Here is a 22,861-nt window from a genome sequence, read left to right as displayed (position 1 = left end):
GGCCTGTACTGCAGCTATCTTCAGTTGTTGTTTGTTCGTGGGTCTTTCTGCCTTAAGTTTTGTCTTCAGCAAGTGAAATGCATGCTCGATTGGGTTGAGATCAGGTGATTGACTCGGCCATTGCAGAATATTCCACTTCTTTGCCTTAAAAAACTCCTGGGTTGCTTTCACAGTATGTTTTGGGTCATTGTCCATCTGTAAAGTGAATCGCCGTTCAATCAACTTCGCTGAATTTGGCTGAATCTGAGCAGACAATATATCCCTATACACTTCAGAATTCATCCGGCTGCTCCCATCACATCATCAATAAACACTAGTGACCCAGTGTCATTGTAAATGATAGAGGGTGATCTGGCACACTAGTAATCAAGAAAATAGATATCACCTGCCGGTGCCCACGGACTGAAGGGGACCATCCTGTAAAGTCCCAAAGGAATCACATGAAAGAAGCAGAAGTCCAGGCACACGGTCTTCCAAAAGGTAATTTAATACAGCAAAAAATCCAACGTTTCGACTGCAATAGCAGTCTTTATCAAGGTGAGAGGCTCTCACCTTGATAAAGACTGCTATTGCAGGCGAAACGTTGGATTTTTTGCTGTATTAAATTACCTTTTGGAAGATTGTGTGCCTGGACTTCTGCTTCTTTCATGTGTTTCTTCCAGTGCCATTGTAAGCCATGCATGCCCATGCCATCACACTGCCTCCACCGTGTTTTACAGATGATGTGGTATGCTTTGGATCATGAGCCGTTCCAAGCCTTCTCCATACTTTTTTCTTCCCATCATTCTGGTATAGGTTGATCTTAGGTTCATCTGTCCAAAGAATGCTGTTCCAGAACTGGGCTGGCTTTTTTAGATATTGTTTGGCAAAGTCTAATCTGGCCTTTCTATTCTTGAGGCTTATGAATGGTTTGCACCTTGTGCTGAACCATCTGTATTTGCTCGTGAAGTCTTCTCTTTATGGTAGACTTGGATAATGATATGCTTACCTCCTGGAGAGTATTCTTCACTTAGCTGGATGTTGTGAAGGGTTTTTTCTTTACCATGGAAAGGATCCTACGATCATCCACCACTGTTGTCTTCCATGGACGTCCAGGCTATTTTGTGTTGCAGAGCTCACCAGTGCGTTCTTTTTCTCAGAATGTACCAAACTGTTGATTTGGCCACTCCTAATGTTTCACCTTTCACTTTAGAAGAGTTTTGACATTAGTAAGGCTAAAAAAAACAAAGGCTATGTACAATTATAGGCTAAAGCAGTAAATTTCAGGGCATTATTGAAAACCCTGCTCTCTGATTGGTTAAAATTCCGGGCTTTATCCACAGTAATGCCCTGAATTTCAGCAGTTTGCAAAATGCAGTTTTCAATCTGTTTATTTCCAGCCAATCAGCTTTCAGAACAGCTGAGACAGGGCAGGGGATTGGTTTGAATTAAGTAAAGCTCTGAGACATGGCAGGGGATTGGTCAAAAAGTATCAGCCACGGTTTGACTCCTCCCCCTCCCGAGCTGACTGAGATTTTCTGAGCAGATTCAGTTGAATTGGAGGGGAGGGCAGGGGGAGGAGAGAGAGACTGCAAAGAAGTAAGTGTGTTGTGTATAGAGGTGCAGAGTTCTGTGTGTGTGGGGGGGGGGGTGTAGAGGTGCAGTGTTGTGTGTGTGGGGGGGGGGCGGGTGTAGAGGTGCTGTGTTGTGTGTAGAGCGGGGGGGGAGAGTGCAAAGTTTAGTAAGTGGCTGCATTTTTTTATTGTGGCTGCAGTGTGTGTGAGTTGTGCTGATGTATGTGTAGCAGCAGTTTGTGTGAGTGTAGAGCTGATGTGTGTGTGTGTGTGTGTGTGTGTGTGTCAGTAGCAGTGTTTATGGGTGTAGCATGTGTGTGTGTGTGTAGCAGCAGAGTTTGTGTGTGTGTAGAGCTGCTGTGTATGTAGAGCTGCTGCTGTGTGTGTAGAGGTGCTGTGTAGTGAGTGTAGAGGAGGTGCTGTGTTGTGTGTCTAGAGCTCCAGTGTGTGTGTATGTGTGTAGAGGCACTGTGTTGTGTGTGGTGTGTGTGTGTGTGTGTGTAGCAGCAGTTTGTGTGTGAGCTGCTGTGTGTGTGTGTGTGTTTGTGTGTGTGTGTGTACACACAGAGGAGGCGGCAGTGTGTGGATATAGATATCTGCAGTGTAAGAGTATATAGAGGTGGTTTCATGTATTTACCATTTTATTTTAATAAAAAAATCTATTTAACTATACAAAAGTGTCTATTATTTATGAAATAAGCCTACATTTAGCCTATAATAGTAATAATCCCCTCAGAACAGGGCATTATTGGCCAGTAATGCCCTGTTCTTCAGGGATTATTACTTAAGTAATGTCAATGCATTGCCACTGTATTATAACTGTATTTATAAAGCACCAACAGTGTACAATATGGCAGAGCTTTAGAAAGTTGCAATACAAGGTACATAATAGGGTCGGCCTTAACTTGGGTGGGGTCCAAGGCAGCATGCCGGAAGTGCCGGCCCCTCCTCCTGCAGCATCATGACATCACGGCGTGTCGCCTTGATGTCACATGTTAGGACATTGTTTCGCCATGAGAATGTGATGCTGCAGACAAGACCTTCCCTTGCTCCATACACACACGGACACACGAATACGCACGCACCTCCCCCCTTTCTCAGCTAAAAACACTTCGCCCCACCCTTTCATACCTTGAGGTGAGCAGTGGGGTGCTCCTGCACTGATTCAGGGACTCCCCAGATCTCCCCTCTCCTGTCAGGCGGAATTTGGATCCCGGCGCTGACAGCAGGAGGGAGAGGAGGGAGCACGCCCCCCCCCTCCCCACCCCCCGAATGTACAGGCCCAAGGCACCCGCCTTGCTCACCTTGCGCTAAGGCCAGCCCTGATTATTTGAGCATCATCTTCCTAATGGGTCTTTAAGCCATATTTGAAATTAAATACATTTTTAATGTGTGGTGTTCATTGTTATACAAATCATAAAAGTACGTGCTAAACGTATTCAAATTGTTTTCTTGGGACACGGTTTCTGCATCTGATTATCTTATATAATAAATACAGAGATACCAGTGAAGTAATAGTGTACAAGTACAAACCAGTAGTATTTTTATTGGACAATAATCATGAACAATTGTTGCTGTCAGTGCTGGATACATATGCTTGTAATTATTATCGATTATTTGTACAGCAGCAATATATTCTGCTGCACGGTATAGTGGGGGTAAAGAGTGATATAAAATCACATACAGAATGGCATGCCAAATAAGGACACGCAAGAGCACACAGAAACAAAAAGGTAACGAGGGCCCTGCTCGAATGTATGTCATGAAATGTATTATACTAAAATCCAAACTCCATTTGCAAATACCGGTTGGTGGTTAGGACAGGTGATTGTGCGAGAAATATACATTAGATCTTTGCACAGCACAAAAAAAAGGGAATATCAAAAAGGTGTGTTAATGCTTAATATTTATTACATGAAATGTCACATTTTCTATTCTTCTCTGATGGAACAACAATACAAATTTGAGGAATGCTGGTGATTCAAGCAGGTTTATAATTCACAATATCTTACCAAAAGCTACAGATATGATGTAGAAAACAATTTTACAACAGACACTTTGTGTGGTCCAATTATAACTAATTCACGCTGCTGAGGAATCTTTGGAACAAATAACTCTCAGAACTGCAAAGGGATTGCAATGTTTTCTTTTACTCAAAAAAGGTACCACATATCCAGTTTTGATATCTTAAAAAATATAGATTACCCCTTTATCTTATCATGATCACTTTAATTTAACCTATTTAGGGCCAGATCCACAGAGCTCTGCTAAATCAGGGCAAATAAAGTGAGTTTAGTAGTAGTTTAACGAGTAAAAAAAAAAGCTAAATATATGCAAAAAAAAACATGCGTTAGTTATTTCATTAGTATAGGCTTAACGCAATGTTAAGTTAGCACTGCCTTGCTTTAGCTTCAAATAACAAGACGTCTTACCCAAAGGTGGCTTTACTCTCATCAAGACTCTGAAGAGGTGCTTAATTAAAGTTAATAAAAAAGGTAGAAGACCGGAGAGGAAAAGAACAATATGATAGATAAATCATACCTAACTGGTGTCTTACACTCGTCCAGACCCTGTTTAAAAAAAATAAAATAATAATATTTTAGGGTCTGGATGTGAGCAACGCCAAGTTAAGCTATGACCTAACTAACGCATTATTAAATCCCAGCGTTACCTATAACGGAGCTCTATGGATAGGCGTTGTTAGAGGGGACGCAAGGGCTGAAACAGCACTTAATGCAACGTTAGTGAGCTTTGGAGATACCGTTAGCACTTGTTAACGTTTCGTTAAGTCAATAGCGAAGCTTTGTGGATCTGGGCCCTAGTGCTCAAGTTCTCTACAGCTACTTCATGTTTCATCCTCGCTGCGGTCCTCATCTGAGCTGTATATTTCTTGCTCGCCATCCTCAGAGTCAGCACTCTCAGATTCGTGGTCATCATAGCACAAATCTGCTACCTCCAGTGTGCTTTCTCTGCTGCTAGATAGAGACAAAATTAGTCAAATCTGAAAGAGGAAATTAAATTAAGACCCAAAAGACAAACATTTAATTATTGGGTAATTTTTTGGCTGAATTATAAAACATTTTTTTTTAATGTGAATTGTTCTTTTTTTGCTTTTTTTAAAGATATATTGTTCAAGTTGCTTTTATCATGCTTCTTGCGGTAATTATTTTCAGTATTTTATCATCACTCTGGAAATATGTATTTGTAATTTCATAGGCTTTTGCCTTTTTAAAGATATCATTGCCATTCATTCTTTCTGGTCAGCAGGGACTGCATCATTAAACATCTGTTATAATTTTATGGCATAGAAGTAATAAGAAGGAATCCTGTGCGAATATATGATGAATATGATATGCATGGAGAAATAAAAAAAAAAGACCATGTATATTTTTAGTGTTTGATTGTACAGCAAGTCCTTATTTAACGACGAATGGCTTATCCGACGCTGTCCAATGCATCCCTATGGACGGTTTTACGACGCCAAAATGGCTTATCCGACGCTCTAACGACGCTTTGAAAAGTTGCAACATTATGTCAATCAGAAGGCTGCAGTCAGGGCAATCATCCAGATCAGTCTGTGGAAAGGTTTAGTGGTGTATTTATGCCATTAAACATGTCCAACAGTTTTATTATACAGTTCTGGATTCAATAAATAGAATATCTACATCATAATTTATGTGTGTGCTGCATATCTTATTACCTGTATAAAATATTTGGTGTATTTTAGCATTAAAAATGCCTTCAGGAATGGAACCTTTCATTTAAACAGTGTTCCTATGGGAAAATGTGATTAGCTTTACAACGCTTTGCTATCTGACGCCATTTTGAGTAACGCATTGTTTCAGATAACCAAGGACTGCCTGTATTTAAAAAATAATGATGATACATTTGTAACACGATTCACTAAACCACACGGCCAATGCTACAGGTGCTCTCATTATAGGTCAGTGAATATGACTTGCATTAATTAATGCCCTGAGTATACAAATGAAGACATTACTATATACATAAAGTATTGTTTTTTAAATTCCTACATAACCAAGTATTTAATATTACCTTTGTTCTTCCTCCATGTTGCTTCTTTCCCCTCCATCACTGACATGATCTTGTAGACCAGACGTTTGTCCTTTCTTTGAAACAAAATCCTCACACAGCCCAAGGTCCCTCAGCACATTTGAATAGTGCTTTTCAGCAGTCTGTCGAGCATTTTTCTGCTTGAAGTCACATAACATGATATTAAAGTGGATATACAAAATAAAATGTATAAAAATGAAGAAACATTCTTTTAAAGCAGCAATCCAGATTTTCCCCGTATTTTTTTTCTTTTATATTTAAAATGTGACAGTGCCTAATTCTACATTCTTACCTAAACTGGCAACCGTTTGATGCTCCTGTTATAAAATCTGTAAAAATCCTGCGTAAAGCCTTAAAGAAATGGCCAGTGAACTGTGGTGAAAACTTGAAGCGCAAATAACACTTTACATAAATAAAATGGTAATTACCAACTTATGTAATAAGTGTCGTAGTGATAAATATAGTAGAATAAATCACAAACAATATAACTGTAGGCGGTACTGCAGCTCAGATTAAAAATACTTTTTCCAATGGCCTTAGATCAAGTGCAAGCACAGGATACGGAACGCAAATACGCCCTGGTTTATGCAAAAGGTGAAAGAGAATATAGTACAACACTGAAAACATGAAAATGTAGTCACAGAGGATCTTCGAAATGACATGTTCTCCTTCTAGGGGTTCTTTAGAACGGTTTAGTAACACAAGCAGTAGAATATATCTTAACCTAGAATATAATAGTAAAGGTTGATGAAGGAACAAATATTCCCAGATATATGTAAACCAAACAATTTAAGATTGCGCAATTAATTAGTTATTGACAAATTAGCTTTATAAATTAAAATCGCTAAATAACAAGGTATGTAAACACAGGGTTTGAAGTTGTATTCATGTTAGCAAATATACTAATATAATATTAAGGATTATGTTTGCACGACATTAGAAAACTACATATAGGTGGTGATATAAAGTATTAATTATTGACAAATGATTATTTTTATTCATGTATAGAAATAATATAGATCTTAATTACATGTTCTTTACAATCAGTGCCATAACAACTAAATGTCTAGACTGATAGTATAGACAGTATAGATGTATATTTGCATTGATTATACTGTATACATGATCATATATAGTGTGTGATCTGTTTTTCTATGTGATCTTCTTTTATGTCTTTATTATGTCATGATTATGTCTGTTTCTAATCATGTGGACTGTTTAATGATGTGTACTTCCATTGAACACCCATAAGACATGATTTGAGTTCATTGCATACTCAGTATAAATATCAGCTTGAGCAGATCAGTTGCAGTTCCCCTGACGAAGAGACAAGGTCTTGAAACGCGTAGGACATTGTTTTGACCCTCCGAGGGCCCCGTAGCTGACTTTACAGGGCTGTGATGTCATCAGCAGCCGGGCGGGCAGGGAGAAATTCGATTCCCAGCCACATTACAGCAAACTCGAGCCGCATCCCTGCAGATCTGAGACGCCAGCAGCATGACGCCTCACGTGGAGAGACAGCCGGGGAGATCGCACACTCAGTGGTTCCTATTTACAGGCTTAAGTCCGAGGGACTTATCGCAAGTAGGATTCCAGTTTTAACCAGCCGGAGAGTCGATCCTATATAGCAGGGGTGCGCAAAGTTTTCACCCCTGCTGATGCTGCTGTGTCACTAAAAAATGGTTACTTTATTATATCAGGACATCACAAAAATAGAAAACACCTCGCGGAGGTGCACTCTGACGCGTTTCGTACCTCTGGGGTACTTTGTCAAAGGTACAAAACGCGTCAGTGCACCTCTGCGAGGTGTTTTCTATTTTTGTGATGTCCTGATATAATAAAGTAACCATTTTTTTAGTGACCCAGCAGCATCAGCCTCTTCACTCAGCGTTTTCACTCAGCAGTGCCTGGCATCTTGTCCCCAGTTGGGGATCCGTTTCTCTGCATCATTCATTTGAGCCGGTGCACGCATATCCAGATGGCTTCAATCAAGTGATCACCCTTATTGCTTTATTTGGGATCCAGCTCCAGGACAGTGTCATTCCTACAAGTTGGGGGTCAGGCTGATCCTCACGGGCAGTCCTGTCATACCCCATTTATATTGTTGGTTCGTGCCTTTTAATAGGATCTATCCCTGAATGGATATTGTGGATTTGAAAAAGTTATACCTTAATTGCATCATTTATATACTTTCTATGCCGTGACTTTCACTCTTATAGAGCTCTACATTGGGAGATTCTTTTCCCTATTCGTTTGCAAGAGAAGCTGCAGAGGCCTCACACGGTCCCCCAGGCACTTAATTAAAGTGTCTTAGGGGAGAGCGCGAGACCTCTGTAGCCGCCGCACCCCCCCACTGGCAGCAAACAGCAGGTTCTCCACTCAAAAGGATGAGAGGGAACAGAATATAGTGCAGATATTCATGTACTAATGAAAATACACAAACAAGTACCAGTGATATGATCACAAAAGTCACTATATTTCAAGCGTTATGACCACACTTGGTCTTGGAACAAGCACCATGCCCTCTTCCAGAAGCGCAGTCGTCATGAATCAATCCCATTAACACATGAGAACACTTATCTGCTGCAGGTGATCCCCTACAGCAGATAAGTGTTCTCATATGTTAATAGAAGGGAGCAACATTGATTGAGAAGATCCTAGGGAGCGATTCTGTCCTCTCTCATCCTTTTGAGTGGAGAACCTGCGGTTTCACTTCCGACCTGCTGCCTGACTGAGAGGTTGACATCTTAATTACAGTCGGGAAACACTGATGTACACCATTAGAGATTCTACTGTTTGGTCTTGGAATTACATATAGTCTGAACAAGGGTTTTTTAACCTCACACAGCTTACACATATCCTACACCATGTGAGGTGAAGTGATTTATTTTAATTTCCTTCCCTTGTTGGTATTTATTATTGGCAGTGTTGCACTATATTCCGTTTCTTCTTTTGCATAAACCGGGGAATATTTGTGCTTAGTATCCTGTGCTTAACGAAATGGCATGGCCGCCTTACAGTTTCAATCAATCAATCGTTCTGCTACAATGTATCCTGGTATTACTAAGGTAACATTGACTATTGTTAAAGTTTACAGCTCAAACTGCTGGGAACATTGGCAACAATTTATCACAAACAGGAAAGTATTGCAAAGATCTTGAACTGCTGGGGAAGTGTGTTAAATCGGCTATAGAAATTAAAGGATACTCAGTATATTAAAACAAATTTAAAATGGCATTAAGAGGTGAATACATTTTATTTTTTTTAAACAGTCACTATTATCTAATACTACAGAACTAATTTATTAAAAGAAACCCATATAAAATTTCATGTGTTTTGCTGCTTTAAAGGAAAGAAAGAAGGGGCTCTGACATCTGTCTTATGACATTATTTAACCTTGAAGTATTTATTGTATTAACCTTGTAGTATTACTTGCTTTAATGAGTGGCGCAAGGCAGAATCTCAAAGGAGATATTTGCTTTTTCCCCCCGCAAACTGTTGAGCTACATTAAACAAAAATGTGATTAAAATACGGGTTTTATGTGGGTTAATAAGGAATTGCTTTTTAAATAGGAGATATGTATGACAAACCTGTGTTGCTCTCTCCAGTAGCAATGGCTTCTTGCTGACTCGCTCTTCCATTGCTCCTAGCTCCTGAAAGTACTCTTTTGTTCTCTGTTTTTCACATTTTCTGTTGGACATATTGACAAAAAAATAAATTTTTGTTTAAGTAACATAGCACTATACAACTGTCTAATCAAAAAATAAAGCTTATTTAAAAAAAAAAAAAAAAAAAAAAGAGAGAAAGCCATCTCTGCACATGCGCTGGAGGTCCCGGACGCCTCTGCGCTGGAGTCGACTGGCGCTTCTGCGCATACGCTGCAGATGGCCGTTTTTTCCTCCTGATTCACAGAAATGCGCATGCGCGGACATTACTAATCACTTGTGCGCATGCGCTGCATCGTTAGTCACTTTTCTAGGCTGATTCTGCATATGCGTAATCCCTCACTTCCGTTAAAATTTGTGTCCCCTTGCAGACTTTTTTTCCCCCTATGAGATTTTTGTACAGTAGGTGCCAGTGTCAGCTAAGACATTTCAATTCAAAATATTAATAACTGTGATACTTTAACAATTCTCCGTTTTATAAGTTGTACGGGACGATAGTGGGTGAGGGAGAGGGGGGCGAGAGAGAGGGAGAGAGGGGGACGGGTGTGAGAGAGAGGGACCGGGGCGAGAGCGAGGGAGAGAAGGGGAGGGGGATGGGGGCGAGAGCGAGGGAGAGAGGGTGACGGGGGCAAGAGCGAAGGAGAGAGGGGGACGAGAGCGAGGGAGAGAGGGGGACGAGAGCGAGAGAAAGGGAGAGACGGGGCGAGAGAGAGGGAGAGAGGGGGACGGGGCAAGAGAGGGAGAGAGGGGGACGGGGGGTGAGAGAAAGGGAGAGACGGGGACGGGGTGAGAAAGAGAGGGACAGGGGCGAGAGAGGGAGAGAAGGGACGGGGCCAAAGAGAGGGGGGAGATGGGACAGGGGGCGAGAGGAGGACAGGTGAGGGGGACACAGAGGTGAAGGGGACGGACGGACACAGAGGTGCAGGGGACGGACGGACACAGAGGTGAAGGGGACGGACGGACACAGAGGTGAAGGGGGGGGACATGTGAGGGGGGTAGACACAGGTGAGGGGGGGCAGACACAGGTGAGGGACACATAGGACACAGAGGTGAGGGACACACAAAAGTGAGGGACACACAAAAGTGAGGGACACACAAAAGTGAGGGACACACAAAAGTGAGGGACACACGGGACACAGAGAGGTGAGGGACACACAGAGGTGCGGGACACACGGGACACACGGGTGAGGGACACACGGGTGAGGGACACACGGGTGAGGGACACACGGGTGAGGGACACACGGGTGAGGGACACACGGGTGAGGGACACACGGGTGAGGGACACACGGGTGAGGGACACACGGGACACAGAGGTGAGGGACACACGGGACACAGAGGTGAGGGACACACGGGACACAGAGGTGAAGGACACAGGTGAGGGGGACACAGAGGTGAAGGACACACGGGACACAGAGAGGTGAGGGACACACAGAGGTGAGGGACACACGGGACACAGAGGTGAGGGACACACGGGACACAGAGGTGGACACAGGTGAGGGGGACACAGAGGTGAAGGACACACGGGACACAGAGAGGTGAGGGACACACGGGACACAGAGAGGTGAGGGACACACGGGACACAGAGAGGTGAGGGACACACAGAGGTGAGGGACACACGGGACACAGAGGTGAGGGACACACGGGACACAGAGGTGAAGGACATAGGTGAGGGGGACACAGAGGTGAAGGACACACGGGACACAGAGAGGTGAGGGACACACGAGCCACACAGAGTTAAGGGGGACACGGGACAGACGGACAGAGGTGAGACACAAACACAGTTGAAGGGTACACACACACAAACAAACAAACAAACAGGTGAGGTGGACACAGAGGTGAGCTCAAGAAAAAACGCTTAAGGTTATAGTAACTATTTATTTTCCTTCCATGCAACTGATGTGCGGAGTCTTGCATTCGAATTTAAGAATTGGCCCCCAAGCTATACGGAGTTCGACGAGACTGATTTAAACATATTTTGTCCCTTATACAAATTTCCCTCACTTTGCCTTTTTCCTCTGCACCATTGTCAGTTATTTTGAGTGTTTACATTTAAATGGTTAATTTTTGTATGTTCAGTAGTATTCCGAAAATATTTAATAGGAACAACTTCTGCTGCATTCTTTCATCAGTGAAGTACCGCATGAGCTACTGCATACCTAAAAACAAAGGCTGTATGTACTATATATATGATGTGTATATCTGCAAAGATATAAAGCCAATGGTAAATTACAACTGTGAAAAACAAATCTTCATCTTCTCCACTACTTTCCAACAGTTCCTCTCTCTGCCCCTTCTCCAAGACCTATTTCTAATTTTCCAAACACCATCACTCTAGCAAATTCATTTTTGTTTGGTCTGTAACAACTAAAAATCTCCAAGGGCTCCAAGGAAACAACACTAGAAGCATTTTTTTTTATTCCTCTCTCCACAATCTAAAAGAAAACATTGAAGGACGAACCAAAAATTGTACAAAACAGCAGAACAAACAAAAATGTATTCTTCAATAAGAAAAATCATAGAAAACTATGAAAAAACAACCCATAGAATTAAGATCACAGGTAGGATACCACAGTTAGTTTTTTGATATTAATATCATAAATAAGGCCAGTATAATAATTACGATATGTGCTTCACACACACATCTTTTTATGCAAACCTGTATTATAAAATGGTAACATGTCTGGTATATCCGATCATATTGTGAACACTGCTCTTCTATCGGTTGCTACCTTATGATACAATGACCATAGAAAGCCATTAAATAGTCAAATGTGGTCTGAGCAATCATTCATGGACTGACTTATGATCTGAATTGTCCAGGCTGTGATGCTCAATTGAATGTCATAGCGTTATCATTACCTCAACTCTTTTAATTTGCTGCGGGACATTAGGGCTATACTTTGGTGTGGGTCATTAGCTTTAGTCCTGGTAGTTACACGTTTCTTCAGCAGTTTCTCTCTTTGTTTCTGCTTTGCCCTTTTTTTCTTTCGATCTTCTTCCAATTTTTCTCTCTCTTCAAGAGACTTCCTGAATGGAAATATAAACCAACGCACAATCCTTTTGACCCAAAACAGGATTTTATGGATTTGCGAACGCTAGTTGAGGGGAAAACTGAACCCTACAGGAAAAATAGGTTTCTCCTAAACTACTTCTATTGGCTAACAAATGCCAGGTAGACTTACTTGTATTTACATTTTAAAGATGCATTCACTGCTAAATGTGGAACCAAAACTCTTGCATCTATACAGTCGTAATTAGGCCCACGGTTCAAAATTAACCATGCACGCAGATGAATGGCTGATAGTCTGCCAATAGCTGCTGCCCTTTTTCAGACAACATTCTTAATATATATGATCAACCTTTTACTGAAATATTAGCTAGAAGAAAAAAAGATTTAGTGATAAGTTTGGGGAGTGATGTTACCACACATTTGTAACGGTAAATGCACCTTAATGATAATTACTTTATATAATTCTCATTTACCTGATCGCTTGCAGTCTTCTTTTTGAAGACTCTGTTGATCCAAAAGTTTCAGACGGTGCCTCCCCGCGTGGTAAGTTAGGCCTGGAGGCCTGCTGTACCTGGCACCGTGGAGATTTATATGGCCAGCGTGTTTCCTTTAAATGTTCTACATCTGCTTCAATGTCCCTGAGAATTTTTTCTTTACGAGAGGGGATTCGAACTGTCCGAAGATAAAAAGGATCACAAACGGTGACATGCTTTGCATTTTTACTTTTAAGAAGCCGCTTCTGATACTTCTGATGTAATGCTTTAAAATTGGGAACTTGGGCATTAATGTTTGGCTTGTGCTCTTGTTCCTCTTTCGGTTCATAGCATCTTGGCTTCCTGTTTACGGAGCTTGTTCTGGAAGCCAGCATACTGGTAGGGAAAGTAGAACTGCGTAAAAGTTCTTGGGCTCTCATGTGCATCCTGATGCCTCGATACAACTCTACTTCTTTTAGCCTTTCATTGACAGTGCTTCCATAAATAGACTTTGGGACTGGCTTTGCTTTAAAATGGTTCACTTTTTTATTCGATGATGGAAGGTCCATGAGTTGCATGTTCCGAATTTCTTTCTTGCGCTCTTCTCTCTCAATAAACTGGAATGGTCTCTGGTAAGTTAACAGAATGTCCTTGCTTTTTTCCTTCACAGACTTGCGCCTCTCGTCATTTTTCTCCATTATTTCATGGTAAAGTGGAAGAAACACAGAGGCTGGAACAGGGTTCGCCCGGAACTTCTTTTGACATTCTGCTTCTTCTTCCAGTTGCTTTTTCAGCAAGTTGTTTTCCACTTCAATCTCAGACTTTGATTTAACATTCATCTCTTTTTTCTTGGATTCCCTAATGGTCATCTGGAAAGGTTCAGGAATGGTAACTCTGTGTGACCACTCCTTGGACTTCCCTCTTTTAGTTATCCCTTTGGACCTGTTCTGCATATCATAGTCTGTGTTTCTGATATAATCCTCAACTGAAAACCCATTCCACATTTGAAAAATTCTCTCTCTTGTGGATTCTGAGTGTTCTGATTCACTGCAATCTTCATCAGTCAAATCACCACGTGAGGTTTCTGATAAGCCAGAGGAGGCATTACTGTTGAAGTCATGCTTTAAATGTAAATGATCAAAATCAGTAGGATGCAAAGTGCTCGGTTCCCACGCTGACCTATAAATTGAGAAATCAAAAACGTGCCATGCTTAATAAAAAAATAAAAACTTAATAAACAGCCGAGAAAAACAAAAAAAAAATAGCTGGTGTTAGAACTGTGTAACATGTTGCATATACAACAACTATTAGTATGGAAATTAGTTACCTGAAGAAACTAACAACTTATATTACAGTAAGTTACCACAGTGAAGCATTATTTGACAGTTGTATCCGAGTCATAATAATGAATATTTTTACTATAAATAGTCTTGTCAGCATTGATAAAAGGAATAGTAAAAAAAAACCTCAATATTTTACAGCATATACCTCTTATTAAAGTATCCTCCAAACAAGGGGAGCGTGGGACACCAGAAAAAAAAACAGAAAACAGAAAAACTGTTGCGCAATATTGTAGGAGTTAGGCGTGCAATTAATTGACAAATCCAATGAGAGGTCCACTCACATAGGATAAAACAACAACGGCATAATCCCAAACTGTGCAAATCTAGGTAGGATCCATCTGGTGTGCACAAGTTTTCCCTCGAGAGAAGAGAGGTAACGCAAAAAAGTGCAGATTGTAGAAATATACAAATGTAAATGGATTAAAACTATAGACTGCCAACTTACAGTAAGTACATCCTTTTAAAAAATGTAAAAGGCACATGTTTGTTTATTATCACTGTACACACACGTACCACTGGGCATAGGGGAGTACCTACTGAAACACTTTTTTATAGCATATACCTCTTAAAGACGTAATAAAAAATGTTTAACTAGCACGACTGGACAGAAACGTATCCCTATTTTGTGTGTGGACATGCTCCCAACACTCTGCCATGCACACTTATATTTAACATAGTCATTAAGAGAACCAGTAAAAACGTTACATTGGGAAGTGTTAAGGTCCAATAAAGGGCATCACAGCCTAATCCCCCTTTAGCTGCCACAGCCTTAAATGACAACGTGGGATCGTACTCTAATACCCCTCATCAGACTTTAGGTAATGCCGTCTTAAATGTTTTTTTTAAATATTTTCTGTACACTCTTATGCTGGTTTTAATGTTATACGATTTTATTTTTTTTAATTCACAGAGCAACTTTGATTTCCCAAAAAAACAGTTCTATAAATGTTTGAAATCATAAAGTATTGACAAAATATGTCTTACCTGAAGCCTTCTTTGGCAACACCCTCCTCAATACCAATGCTCTGAACGCCTTTCAGATGCAGTTTATTTTGATACATTTTTTCCAGTTGCGTCATGCTCTCTAGATGAGCATTTTTCAATTTCTCCAGCTGCATGTAATACTCTTTATTGGAGTGGCATATTTTGGAGATGTCCAAGACCCAGTCTTTACACTGCCACCTCATGCGGTTTTGCTCCTCCTCAGTGTTGGATTCAGAGTCATCCTGAACAAATGACAATAAAACATGGCACCTTACTTTGGTATAGATCTTTCAGATATCATCTCTCCACGTTTCCCAGTAGTGGTCATTTTTTTTTAATTACCCTGGTATACGTATTCCAGAAATAATCCAGCTAGATGTTAATGTAATGCTTATTTCACATTAGAAGGCATTTCATTTTCTGCACGAATTTGCTCTGCTTTCAGTTAGCTTGGAGCCATTGGTGTTATGCTAAGATACCGTCCAGCGTGGGATAACACCTAAGGCGTCTTTCTGAAGTAAAGGTCAAGTATTATAAATGAAAAACACATTTGAAGAGGATTTTAATGGGAAATTACTGATGAAAACTAAACTGCGTAATGAGACAGAGAAAAAACTTGCAATTTTGTATAGCGTGTGTAATATTGTTCATCTCTTATCCATTGATCATAAATTAATTTACCTGAGATCACTATACAATGTGATGCTGTATATTAAAGCTGCAGACCAAGCAATATCCTACATGTTTCTTTTAATAAATCAATTTTGTACTACGAGAAAATACTTGTAGAATTGTTTTTTTAAACTCTGAATTACATTTTTTATGTATTATAATGTAACAAGCCTTTTTGTTTCTATAGCAACCATTTACAAAGTCATAGATACGGAGTCAGTACTCCTCTGCAATAATTTAATGAACCCCCAAAACGTATCTTCGCCAATCGATCACAGGACAACGGATCGATCGGCAACTTAGCTAATTACTTATTGTGTGGATTGTATTGATGCACATATTAAAGCTGCAGTTCAAGCAATATCCTTCATGTGTTTTTTTTTTTTTTTTTAATAAATCAGTTCTGTACTATGAAAAAATACTTGTAGCATTTAAAAAAATGTATTATAATGTAACGATCATTTTTTTTTTCTATAGCAACCATTTATAAAGTCACATCCTCTTCCTCTTCTGAAAAAGACTCTGACACTTCTTTTTGAGCCCTGCCCTCTCAAGCAGTGCACCAATTGCATCTAGTGACTGCCTGGTCACATGATCTTACCCACAGAACTTTGCATCTTGGGTCCTCTTCTGCTGCTCTGACATGGTTTTAGTGGAAACCTCCCCCCTCCCCCCCCAAGCCAAATCTATGCCAATCGATAGCAGGTGAACGGACCAATCGGCAACTTAGCTAATCACTTGTCAGTGTGTAGATTGTATTGATGCACATATTGAAGGGAAAAACATTTATTTGTATTTTTTTTTTTTTTTTTTTTTTTTAAACGGCAGCTTGAACTGCTACTTTAAAGGGGAAACAAAATAAAAGGGGAAACAAAATAAAATGTAAAAAAAAAAAACATCAGGTTGGACTGCGGCTTTAATATACTTTTTTGAACATCCATTAATGTTTTGCGATTATTCTATAATTATTTTTGTGACTTTAAGGCTCCTTCTATTGACAAATTTAAATAAAAAACTTGTAGCCTGTGAGATCAATTTTGAACATCATTTACAGATGCAATGTCAAACAATACTCAGAGCTGCAACAGTGTCAGATACATGTTTTTAAGATGTTTGGACAGATACAGCTAGTTGCATCAGGGGGGGGTGTTAAAAAATGGTTTTGCTTTAAAACCTAAGCAAGGTATTGACAATTCAGTATGACATCTTCTTTCAAACCTCACAGGAAATGCTAAGAATAACAAGTAATCTCAAACTAATCCCCTACAAATTGGTTTACCCCAAATGTAAATCCCTTTAGCAATGCTTGGTGTCATTATGCAGGACAGTGTATCAACAAAAGTAGCAACGTGAATTTATCTCTCTGAATCTTTATGATTTGTAAATATAATATGAATATGGAGAAAAGTTATTTTTGAAGATGAGCCAAGTGGGACCACAACTATAAAAGTAGCAGAGAACAGATCACATATCTCCACTTTATTGCATAAGTATGATGATAAGTAAGACTGCACCTGCACCATTCGGGTGAAGAATTAGTATTAGAATGTATTGAAGTATAGATTCAATAATATATATTTTAAGGCTATGTTGTCATAACTGACCTCATGGTATTAAAGAGGATGTCAAAAGCTGACACAGGTGACTTTAATGACACAGGTGACACTCAATGAATGTGACTATGGTTGATAATGTGGCTCTACGAGAGTCCCACTGAAAAAAGAAGAGACCGTTTTATTTTTTTGTCTCAAATGTTGGGGACAGGCAGGGTCACGTGATTACTACACTGGTAGTAGCATGAACCGGGAGCCATTATTCCAGCACAAAAAAAGGTTAAGGACCATGTGAAAATGGAGGTTGTGTCAAGTGAAAGGACTTGGGCTGTTGAAAATTAGAGTGGATTTCTGCAAAAAAATCAGGCCAAAAAAACATTTTGATGATCATTTTAAGTGGAAGAATTATATAAAACAAAAAAATTGAAATTCTGTTTATGATTGTCAAATGCAATTCACCAATGATGATGGTGTTCTATTACACACATAAATAAATGTGTCCTGGGGTATTTGTAATGATATGCAAGTAAGCATAGGAGGCACAATTTATTTACAGTTTGAGATCCTCTGCATAGCAGCAATTAATCAGAAGGTGGAGTATATAAATCGCATGTTACTAGGCTGGGTGAGATAACAGATGGCCCTTGTTTTGTACTGTAGGAGCAGGTGGTGCAAGCAAATTGACTTTTAATACCATAGTGGTGTTATAGGTTCAATGAAAGATTATATTTAAGGCTCTATTCATGTGGGAATTGTGTAGTGAAGGATAATTACAGGGGGGAGGAGGAGATAAACCCATTGACGGTCTGAAATATCAGCAATATGCTATCAGTTCTCTTGTTGAGGGATAGAAGACTTGGTGGAAATATTAAACTTGTATAAAGTAGCAAGCTCTACATTGGTGTACTGTGTGTGAACTCTACATCAGCGGTGCGCAAACTGGGGGGTGAGATTTTTTGGGGGGGTGCGGGCGGTTGCAGAGGTCCCGCGCTCTTCTCAGAGGCATTTAAATGAAATGCCGGGACCCCGCTCGAGGCCTCTGCAACCTCTACTTACCGAGGTGTCAAATTACGTCACAGTTGCCTTGGTAATGCAGTGTCAAATGACGCTGCGGGTCACACGATCCCGCGGCTTCATTAGATGCCGCGCGAGGTAAGGGGTGGGTGCAGGAACAGAGGGAGCAAGGCATAGGGGGGCGCTGCAAAATAAGTTTGCGCGCCCCTGCTCTACATGATGTGGGAGGGAAGGGATTTGTCTGTCTGCCAGTGTCTCAAACAGATACACACTGAAACACAGAGCTGCCTTCTTTATCAAACTTTGGTTCCTATTAATCTGTCTTGCTCCTAAATTTTTGTTTTTTTGTTTTTTTACCCCACCCCTGTAAATATACACATACATGAATATATGCATACACAGACTACACCTATAAAACAGACAGACTTGGAAATACATGCATATACACACACACACACGCAAATATTGATACATATAAGCTGCATCATTTACATACACACAATGTGAGTGCAGGGTAATTGTTGTAGTGTGTCATAAAATGCAGATCTCTGTTCAGAAAGTGTATGGATTGCAGCTCCCAAGTTAGGCCCGTAATATAGTGGGCACGTGCGGCACTTATAATTGGCTGTGGTTAGCCAGCCATTCTATGCTAGGGCCGCGCGCGCACGGTAATGAGTGTGGAGTCAGCCGATGGGGGGAGGGGGAGAGGGGGAGGACGCCGAAAAGTATGTATTCGCGCCGCTACCACTCAGTCTGCAAAATATATATATATATATCAATCAAATACTGCACAATGTTAATAAATAATTTATTCTCACTTTTTTTTAATGTTTAAAATATTATACACACATACAGCTTCCCCAGTGACACACAAACCACTTCAAAGTGACACACACAGTTACCAAGTGACACACACACACACAGTACCCTTCCAAGCGCGTCGCTCACAGCAACACGGACTGTACACACAAAAAGTGTGCGTCACATGCACGAGCGTTCGCTTACTATATTACTGGCCTTAATCTGCCTAGTGCGTTTCAGAAATGACTCTTCAGGATCAATACATAAAAGGTCAGAAATTGAGTGACCTGGTTGTGAGAAATGTTCTCATACTGGTTATTCTTCCTATTTGTGTTTGATACTGAATCTGTGTGCATTTGTTTTGCGTGATGTTTGTTTGGTTTCACCCACGTATATTATATTGAGGCATTTTGTGCATTGAATGTTGTAGGTTACTTTAGGAGACTGGCCTGTCCCTTGGATTTAAAAATGGCTATTTTTGTAGGCTGCTGATAGTGTCCACTGTGGAGATATTTTTTTTTACATGTTTTGCATTGTGGACTGTTGCAAAGAAATGTACAGTATAACCGCGTAAATATGCCTTTGCCAGTAGTATACGCTGGTCCTTTTTGGAACAGTTTAAAAATATATATTAGGCCGCATTTATAGCGGGCGCGCGTGACAGAGTGCACGGCGCCGCGTGACAGAGTGCACGGCGCCGCGTGACAGAGTGCACGGCGCCGCGTGACAGAGTGCACGGCGCCGCGTGACAGAGTGCACGGCGCCGCGTGACAGAGCGCATGGCGCCGCGCACTCCTGTAGCTCGAGCGATTTCTCTTTGGGTTGCACAACGGGGAGGCGTGGCAGTGACGTCACGTGAGCAGTTTGCCCTCATTAGCTGAACCGCACACGTGACCCGGCCATTACGTGACAAAGACAAAATGGGTTGTCTTCTACAGAATGGCGGTCGATCGGTCGTGCGCTCTATAGGCGGCCTCAGACAAGAGGTTTGTTGTGCGCGGGCCGTCGCTGCCACTATAAACGTGGCCTTAGTGTAGTTTTCAGTAATGAGAATTAACAGTAATACGCGCAACATTATATTAGGCGTCATTATGGCCATATTATCTCGAGATATGACATTATCTGGGAATAATTAGGGGTCAGATCACTCGGTAGTAACATTATGAAGGGGATGGTCAGAGATTAATAAATTAATTAGGATGATATAATCAGCTATCACATTATGGGGGTTAAGTCCGTGTAATAATGACCAGTAACATATACTATACCTCGCTCTCTGATCCGCTCTCCCTCACCCATCTGACAGTTTCCGTGTGTGCATGGCGGGCGCGCTGCCTCTCCCCGGCCATCTCTCTGCGGCTCTCCTCCCGCTGCCGCTCGTATAACGTGACCGGGGCTCGTGTGTGCGGGTTCACGGGGGTCTTTAGGCAGGAGGCGGCGAGGACGGAGTCCCAGTGTGACAGCGCCATGTCTGAGGGCAACCTCCAACCGCCCGCTGCCTGGCAACCACGGAAGCTCCAAAGGGACAGAGCGCGGGCTTGCTAGTAACGCCGGCTAGGGCAGCACCCAAGAGAGGAGGAGGGAGGTGATTAATCCCTGCAGCCAGCCTGTCATTTAAACATGTCTGACACTGAGCTGTAGGGATTGTGATTTTGGGAAAACTCAGATACTGTACTGGGCTGTTGTTGTTGACACAAACCCATTTTGTAGGGCTGTTAATGAGTTTAATTATGTTTTCTATGTGGGTTATGCTCTTATAGTAATAAACAGAAAGGAAGAAAAAAAAATAGCTTTTTAGTTTTGTTTAACTCAATTTATCAGGTTTTAGAAATATGGCAATAGATGTGATAGGATACAATTTGCTAGCTGTTTCATGAAGGTAATGAAATAGTCGTGTGTTCAGTAATTTGTGTAACATGTTGTACAGAGAACGTGCAGTTTGGTTGGTTGAGTAACAGCTTTGCTTTGAGGATTAGGTTAAAACTAATTTTTCTGATTGCTGGTTAGGTTTCCAATCTAGATGATGGGGGACATTTATTTAGTCTAATCCTATTCAAATCTGGAAAAAAAAACATTCAATTTTTCATTCAGAAGCACTTAATAAGTATGTATTTAAGTGATTTACTTGTATTTTAATTTTATATACTTTATTAATCCTCATCCTTTTTTTCCTTTATCTTCATTTAATTCTGAAAACAAAACATTAAGTTAAAAAAAAAAAAAGGATTTGACCAAATATTTTTTTGATTCACAGGTCCAAAAGCGTATTTTTAGAATGTCTTTCCTGTTGTCTGACTTTGTTACACTTATTGTATTATAATTCCCTGTACTGGTTTTTATTTCTTTTGTAAAACGCTGAGTACACTGTGGGCGCTATATAAATAAAAATATATATACGCACAAAAAAAATCACCTGCATTTTTTCCACAATCGAGGCCAAAGTTGTTCTTTAGAGCAGGGGTGTGCAAACTGGGGGGCACATAATTTCCTGGGGCGCGGGGTGTGGCGTTTACAGAGGCCCCATTCTCTTCCCCCACAACATTTAAATTAAATGCTGGGGGAGCACGCGAGGCCTCTAACTCTCTCTTACCTGCTTTCCGGCTATGTGTCGCCATGACAGTGCGACGTCACATGACATTGTGACATCATATGACGCCACCCACGCTAGAGAGCAGGTAGGGGGGGGCGTAGGCAGGGGGACGCAAACAGAAAAGCTTGCGCACCCCTGATTTTGAGTAAAATAGTAATCACTCCCTTAATTTTAAAATTATGGCTCAATTTTTCCAGATCATCTATAACCATTTCTGCAAATGTGTGCACGAAGTTCCCACGTACATGTCTAGGATAAAATGGAGATGACTTTCTGCATGGTGTACGGTTGTAAACGCAAACTCTCAAAGTGCAGTATCAAAAGTAATTTAGTGTAGCCGGACCCTCGCATGGACACCCGGTTGGGCTGGTGGCGATGGTGTAGGTAGGCGATGGCACAACCGCTGTAGCAGTATAGACATCCACTCCGGCAAAGAAAGCCTCCGCTCCCGGTCCGAGGAGCATGCACCATCACGCTCAACTCGGCCAGGTAGGTGTAAATGGAATCACCTTCAATCGGGAAGCAACTGGCCGAAGTGCTGGTGTGCTTTTCTCCTTATTTCCCATTTCTTAGTTCCTGATGTTTGAGCCATCTACTTGATCAGTGGCAACTCTCTCACATACAATGGAAGTTCCTTGAACCACTTCACATAACTGTGGTTTTGCTGACACTCCGGCAATCGAGAGGAACATCTGATCGCGGTCTGTGGAGGCCTCCATGCTGGAGAGGGGCGGTCGGGAATTGGCGCGGCACAGAAGGTCTAGAGCAGGGTTTCGCAAAAAATTTTTCCGTGACCCGGTTATTTTATAACTTTTTTTTCCGTGACCCACTAAAAAATTTATCGCCTATAGGGCCTGCACAGACACACACACAGCCACTGATATACACACACACACACACACACACACACACACACACACACACACACACACACAGCCACTGATACACACACAGACACACACACAGCCGCTGATACACACACACACAGCCACTGATACACACACATACACACACACACACACAGCCACTGACACACGCAGCCACTGATACACACACAGAGCCACTGATACACACACACGCAGCCACTGACACACACCAAGCCACTGACACACACGCAGCCACACAGAC

At 41.3% G+C, this 22,861-nt stretch overlaps 1 protein-coding gene across 5 annotated transcripts; it reads right to left on the bottom strand.

Annotated features, from left to right (window-relative positions):
* Positions 1-3,442: 3,442 nt before the first annotated feature.
* FAM161A (FAM161 centrosomal protein A) lies at positions 3,443-20,681 on the bottom strand. 5 transcript variants are annotated; one of them, XM_075596158.1, is made up of 7 exons: positions 20,412-20,681; positions 15,104-15,345; positions 12,777-13,955; positions 12,153-12,320; positions 9,219-9,318; positions 5,610-5,767; positions 3,443-4,528 (listed from the first exon to the last, which is right to left on the bottom strand). In XM_075596158.1, the coding sequence occupies exons 1-7, from the start codon at positions 20,610-20,612 to the stop codon at positions 4,399-4,401; spliced, it is 2,178 nt and encodes a 725-aa protein (XP_075452273.1). In that variant the 5' UTR covers positions 20,613-20,681; the 3' UTR covers positions 3,443-4,398. The 5 variants fall into 5 exon arrangements, with proteins under 5 accessions (XP_075452273.1, XP_075452275.1, XP_075452274.1 ...); XM_075596160.1 differs by having other exon boundaries at positions 3,443-4,525; positions 20,412-20,679; XM_075596159.1 differs by having other exon boundaries at positions 5,610-5,764; positions 20,412-20,679.
* Between the last annotated feature and the right edge of the window lie 2,180 nt (positions 20,682-22,861).

The sequence above is a fragment of the Ascaphus truei genome, chromosome 4 (assembly GCF_040206685.1).
Source record: "Ascaphus truei isolate aAscTru1 chromosome 4, aAscTru1.hap1, whole genome shotgun sequence".
Classification (NCBI taxonomy): Eukaryota; Metazoa; Chordata; class Amphibia; order Anura; family Ascaphidae; genus Ascaphus; species Ascaphus truei.
The sequence above is the reverse complement of the archived record's forward strand: the minus strand, read 5'-3'. Positions and strand labels throughout refer to the sequence as shown.